The sequence below is a fragment of the Sitophilus oryzae genome, unplaced genomic scaffold (genome assembly GCF_002938485.1).
Source record: "Sitophilus oryzae breed Bouriz unplaced genomic scaffold, Soryzae_2.0 scaffold_1624_pilon_pilon, whole genome shotgun sequence".
Lineage (NCBI taxonomy): Eukaryota > Metazoa > Arthropoda > Insecta > Coleoptera > Curculionidae > Sitophilus > Sitophilus oryzae.
In genome coordinates this window covers 401,699-408,362 of record NW_022146308.1, presented here as the reverse complement: position 1 = coordinate 408,362, position 6,664 = coordinate 401,699, and the positions used below count along the sequence as shown (strand labels likewise).

At 35.8% G+C, this 6,664-nt stretch overlaps 1 protein-coding gene across 1 annotated transcript; it reads left to right on the top strand.

The window, feature by feature from the left end:
* The first annotated feature begins 259 nt into the window (after positions 1-259).
* LOC115880451 (endocuticle structural glycoprotein SgAbd-2-like) lies at positions 260-6,628 on the top strand. Its single transcript, XM_030897656.1, has 3 exons — positions 260-329; positions 2,360-2,591; positions 6,352-6,628. The coding sequence occupies exons 1-3, from the start codon at positions 318-320 to the stop codon at positions 6,519-6,521; spliced, it is 414 nt and encodes a 137-aa protein (XP_030753516.1). The 5' UTR covers positions 260-317; the 3' UTR covers positions 6,522-6,628.
* Positions 6,629-6,664: the final 36 nt, after the last annotated feature.

Genomic DNA, 6,664 nt, shown 5'->3' with positions numbered 1-6,664 from the left:
ATAATTACTTATAGACGGAAAAGCCATTTTAATTATTCCTTTGCTATAAAAACTTTGTACCGATCGTTATCTGAACTCAAGAGCAGACATTTTACTCCTTACCCGACATTTTTCGATGGAAAAATTATGAGAGAATCGCCATTTAATCGAAGTTTTATCTTCTAGGCGAATATTATGCTAAAGAGACCTTTTTTTATTCATCGTTTAAGTTCATCTTCTCGTGAATGGTATTTACTTTTCCTTGCAGCGTATAAATATGCGAGAGGGCATCAGGATGGCTTTGTATTGTACTGTCTTTGTGTTGTCATTAACGGAACATGATTTGGCTGGTGAGTAAAAGTTTTTTTTTATTCAAATTTATTGCGTATGTTGCGTCTGTAGCAAAAATATCATAAATGAATGTACGTACGTTAAGGAAGTATTAAATATGTTACATAATAAAAATTATATATTTTTTTTAAATATAAAATAGATAGATTTGAATAAAATGCATTTCAGTCAATAATAGTATTCGTGGTTTCAGAATTATATTATTTTTTTATTCAGTTTCCGGCAATATTGCGTTAGTAGCTCCTAAAATAAAAAAACCTGGAGTTTTTGTTTAAGGGCAAACCTAAAGTATGTACAAGGATGTATTTCAGGAAAATATTTTAACTTCTATAGGGTGGCTCAAAAAAGGGTGAGTGGATTGGGAGTTTTTTTTTTAAATTGGATATCCTGTATATTATTGTATTTTTGGCTTCCTTTCAGATCATTTTACATAATCCTATGATATGGGTAAAGATATTTCAATAGTTTCAGAGATATTAATAAATAAATAAAAAATATATTTTTTCAACCTTCTTAAAAAAATTATTAAAAATACAAGAACTGTCCTGAAATCAAAACTATATTAGGTATTTACTTTAGATGGTCTGTACTTACTTTGCTATAAATATGGTTATCGTAAATAATACAGGGTGTTTAAAATTCTGCGGCAAACTTTCTGAAATATAAAATAATTTCTTTGTTTTTTTTTAATGGAAAGCCCTGAATATTATTTTCTTATTAGATGGAGAGTTAAAAAAATAGACATCACTAAACGTTCTCTAACCCAGTGTGAGTACATATTATCAAAGCAAACCTTTGAAGGAAGGTTAAAGGACAATAACTCACAATCTTTAAGTTGTTTATTTTAAATTTTTTTAATGCTTAAAAAAGCAAGGGGGGCGCCATGTTTCGGGAATTGAAAATATTCCCATCTTCAGGCCCAAAGGCAAAAGTCACTTAGGAAGTACAACCACTCAGAATCAATAAAACCAATTAGAGCCGTTAACATTTAAAACAACTCATTCATTTTAACCTTAAATTATATAACTCTTCAAGAAGGGTAATACCTTTTAATTAATACCTTTTAAATTCCCGAAACATGTCGCCCCCCTTGCTTTTTAAGCATAAAAAAAATTAAATAAACAACTTAAAGATTGTGAGTTCCCTCCATCAAAGGTTTGCTTTGATAAAATAAACATTTCTTGTATTTAAAGTATTTCAAAATTTTTAATGATATCACAGATACCCCTACGGCAGTATTATTTCATAGTGGCTCTTTCAACGGTAAAATACCCACGAATATATGCAAAACCGTTAAAAATTTTGAAATACTCTAAATACAAAAAATGTTCATTTTTTAATTCTCCATCTATTGAAAAAATAACATGTTCATGGTGTTCATTCACATAGGTATTCAATTAAAAAAAAAACAAGAAATATTATTTTATATTTTAGAAAGTTTGGCGTAGAATTTTGAACATCTTGTATGATTTACAATAACCCTATTTTTAACAAGTTTAAGCCCAGAACATCTAAAGTAAATACCTAATATAGTTTTGATTTCAGGACAGTTCTTCTATTTTTAATAACTTTTTTAGAAAGACTGAAAAAAAAATATTTTTTATTTATTTAGTAATATCTCTGAAACTATCAAAACATATTTACTCATATCTTAAGATTATAAAAGTGATCTGAAAGGAAGCCAAAAATGCAATAATATTCAGGGTGTTCCATTTAAAAAAAAATCATCCCGATCCACTCACACTTTTTCGAGCCACTCTATAGAAGTTAAAATATTTTCCTAAAATACATCCTAGTTCATACTTTAGGTTTGCACTTAAACCAAATTTCAAAGTTTTTTATTCTAAGAGCTACAGATGCCCGACGTACTATTGCCGGACCCTGTAGAAATATGATTTTTTTTTGTGTTAACAAATCCAAAGATGCTGCATATTTAAGCTTCAATAACGGTGTTTCATAGAAACGTAGTAATTTACGCGTTCGACGTCTTCTTATACATATTATAATTATGTTAAAACATTTTATTTAGATAACGATAGCGAGCATAGTGGGTGTTGCTCAGGCAGCTCAACTAACCGGAAGGGAACCCATACCAATCGTCAGTCAAGATGTCGAAGTCAACTTTGACGGTACCTACAAATCCTCGTACGAAACTGGTAACGGTATAGCAGTCCAGGAGACTGGACATTTGAAAAATGCCGGAAACAAAGACGCTGAAGCGGAGGAAGTACAAGGTTCATTTCAGTACACTGCACCCGATGGTAAATTTATACTTTTTTTTAATTATATATGGTAGATGTAGATGTCGGTGGAGATTGTATACCGCGATCTTATAGATCTATTGTGTCCCCCTTTCTTGAGTTATAAATCATCATACAGTTTCAGGCCTTTTTTACAAAATCCAGTATCTAAAACGGTTTTACTGAGGTTAGTTCTCCATCTCCATATCAATCGTACCAAATTTTATTTTTTTTATTTAGCGTATGGCTTACATCACAGTATCTTAAGTTATAGGACACAGAATGGTATAAACAACAAAAAAAATGTATATAAAAAAACTGCATAAACAACAAAAAAAATATGTAGATAAAAAAAACTGCATAAACAAAGAAAAAAGAACATACACAACAAAAAAATAGGCTAATTTGTCTCATAAACAGATATCCAGTCTTCGTATATAATCAATTGCCTCCTGAATAGCCATAAGGAAATCTTCTGAGTTGCCCATATACCTATGCTCTTATTGGGCAGTCTTGCACTATATGTTTGACAGTCTGCCTGTCAGCTCCACAGTCGCATGCGGCTGAAGGGACTTTTCCCCACCTATTTAGAGAGTCGGCACATCTTCCGCAGTTAGTTCTGATGCGGTTAAGAGTTGTCCATGTTCGACGGGGAAGGTCGAATACTGCAGGTTCATTAATAACGTACGGTAGACCATGGTACATTGGAGCTGCCTCATTTTCCCATTTCTCTCTCCATTGCTCATTTATATCAAAATTATTTTGGTGCAGCTCATGTGCAGTCTTCAAAGGAGGGTGTCTTGATCGTAGTCGATTTCCCTGGTTGTGTGGTACGTCATCATGGACCTGCAGCTGAGGGTTATTCATTATTTTAGTAAACTCTCTGACCAAGGCATGTTCTCGGCGCAAATTGGGAGGAGCTATGTTGTTAAGAGTGGGCAGCCATATTGTAGGTGTTGGTCGAATTGTCCCTGATATAGTGCGCATAGTTTGGTTTAATTGAGTATCAACCATACGGGTGTGTTTGCTATTAAGCCACACTGGAGCACAGTATTCTGCTAGAGGATACTCCAAAATCTCAAGGATCTCAGGGTGGATGCTCATGAGCCCCAAGTTGTGCCACATAATTTTTGAAGTATGTTGTTACGTGTAATAACTTTGCCGTCATTCTTGTCAAGTGTTCTTTAAATGTAAGCGTCCTATCCAGAGTAAGTCCGAGATATTTTGGATGTTTATTGTGAGTGAGTAGTTTGTTGCCCATGTACACTCGCAATTCTCTCTTTGCCATCTTATTATTAAGATGAAAGGCAGATACTTCAGTGTTTACGATACTTGGTTGGAGTCTCCATGTTTTAAAATACTCGCTAATGGTTGCTATGTCTCTGGTAAGTACAACTTCAGCATCCTCCATCCTCTTGTGCGCCGTTGCCAATGTCTAGTCGTCTGCATAACCAAATTTTCGTGATTCAGTTGCAGGCATGTCCGCGATGTATAGACTGAAAAGTATGGGGGCAAGAACCGACCCCTGAGGAAGACCGTCATTCAGTTTCATAGTTTTGCTTCTGTTATTCCCCATTATAACCTGGAATGTTCTATTTGACAGCATATTGTTAATGAGGTTGGATATTCTTACACAAGGAATGACGCGAGTGAGTTTATATATTAGGCCCTGTCTCCAGACGGTGTCATATGCTGCTGTCAGGTCTATAAATGCGGCAGCGACTACATGTTTCTTTTGAAATCCGGCCTCTATAAATGTTGTCAGTGATAAGACTTGATCTGTGCAGCTACGATGCGGGCGAAAGCCTGCTTATTCAATGGTAATGCTGTCTAAAATTCTTTGACTGATTCTGTTGAGTAGCACTCTCTCGAACAGTTTATAAACCATACTTAGCAGGGCGATGGGACGGCAGTTCTCTGGCCCATCACTTGTTTTCCCTGGTTTTAGTATTGCAATGATTTTTGTACGCTTAAGTGAGTGAGGAATATGTCCTGTGCGAAAGATGTTCGTGAAAAATTTTGCCAGCAATTGCTTCGTATAGGGTCCACAATGTTTGAGGAACTCTGGGTGGATCCCATCAAATCCTGGTGCTTTTCTCAATTTAATTTCTTTTAGAGCCGTTGTGATTTCGCCAATTTTAATATCTCTCGAATACTCGGAGTCTGCAGCGCAGGCTTCCCTCAGGGCCTTGAGTTCTCTTTTAACTTTAGTTATATGTGTTCGATCTCGAGGGGCTCTGGACGTAACGACTATAGGAGCAGCAACACTGTTAGGTGATACTCTATCATCTCCGCGTTCAAAAGGCTTGGCGCGTCCGAGCTTACGCAGCAGAGACCATGCCTGTCGACTTGATTTTTTGAAGTCAAGATTTTCAACAGTTTCTGTCCATTTTTGGCGTCTATATATATTGATGTTGTGTAATAGATCGTCAGCTATTTCGCGATCTCCGCTTTCAAGAAATTCTGCGTATAAATCATTACAAGTTTCGTTCCATCCAGGTATATATTCCTTACGATATCTCCTAGGAATGGCCACCTTCGCTGAGCTAATAACCGCTCCCACAAACCGTTCGTAGTTTTTGCTAACTGGAGGAATCCAATGTAGGGTATAGTCCAGTTGTTCAGAAAATTTTTCCCAGTTGGCCTTTCCAAGGTTCCATCTCGGTCGTGGGTGTGACCTGATTATCGGTAGGGATAGTCCTATAGTAATCGTACCAAAGTTTATGCACGAATGGTTGTCGTCTCGGCGCCCTCAGCGCTGACGTGCTTTTGTGTTTCTCCTTGCTACTTTTGGGCAGGTTTTCATATTCTCATGACTCCTGTTACACAGATGCATGCCAGTCTCTGTATTTTGCACAGGTTTTGCATTTACGTTGCTTTAGTTTTGTATACCAAGCTACTACTGCATAAGTAGGCATGGATTACTATCATGGTATTCATCCAGCCCAAAATATATTTTTCCTCTATTCTTCTATATCATGGGGGCCTTTGTCGCTTGTCTCGAAATGTTTCTGGATATTCGGCGATTAAAATATTTCACAAAGATAAGTTGTTATTCCCGTCAGATTTCCCGTCATTCTTTCTTTTTACCGGCTAACCCAAGACACCAGAAAAATTTAAACATATTTCTGTAAATCCGGACGTATTGAAACCCTAGATGCAACTAACCCGAGTTTATTTTATTTATAACAATGACTAAACAATACCAATAACACCCGAGACCAAATTGTTACTATACCTCTCAACAACTTCCTCCACACATTTTTCTTAACTTAGCTGCTTGAAGAGAAAATAATATTTTTGATAATTTTTTTGACTGCGCCTGTGGTGTACGCTGCTTATTTAGGTGGTAACATACTAATTATTTACAAAAAACGTATTAAAATGTTAACAAAAGGTACCAAACTAGTATCGACGTATAGCACATATCAAGTACATAAAATGTTAGAAGAATAATAATTATTAAATTTAATAAAAAAACACTAATAAGGTAGAGTGGACTGTTTATTTACCTATGAAACGTAACATCCTACGTACTCATCTCTTCTTATCGTTGCGGCATTTACACTTGAAAGCTGAACAATTCACCATTATAATAAAGTTTATACAAAGTTCACTACACAAAACTATTAAAAATCGCTAAAATTGTCGCTGATAACACATCCGTTCCTCTAAAAATGGGGTCTAACAACACAAATTCTGCTGCAGCCCGTATATGGGCGTTACGTGTCCTTGTATTCTTTTAGTCATTGATATTTGGAGATTGCATATTTTCTTTTAGGATCTCCAATACTGATACAGTACATAGCAGACGAAAATGGGTTCCAAGCTCAAGGATCTCATCTGCCCATCGCACCCACACCTCCACCCATCCCGGTAGCCATTTTGCGTGCCCTGGAATGGAACGCGGCTCATCCAGAACAGGAAGAACCATCCTCCAGGAAGTTCTAGTTCGATGGACTTTGTGCTTACAATAAAGGCCTGTGTTATAATTCTTTGTATATAATATGTTTCTACTGGGTTTTGTGCCATGTACAAAAATAAATTGTTTAATAAAATTAATATTTTTTAATTTAACTTCTTTGTTTTTGTGC

Bases quoted from the DNA above. Each gene is read 5' to 3' on its own strand.
- LOC115880451 (XM_030897656.1), top strand. The intron at 2,592-6,351 runs GTAAATTTATAC...ATTTTCTTTTAG, and splicing joins TCAGTACACTGCACCCGATG to GATCTCCAATACTGATACAG.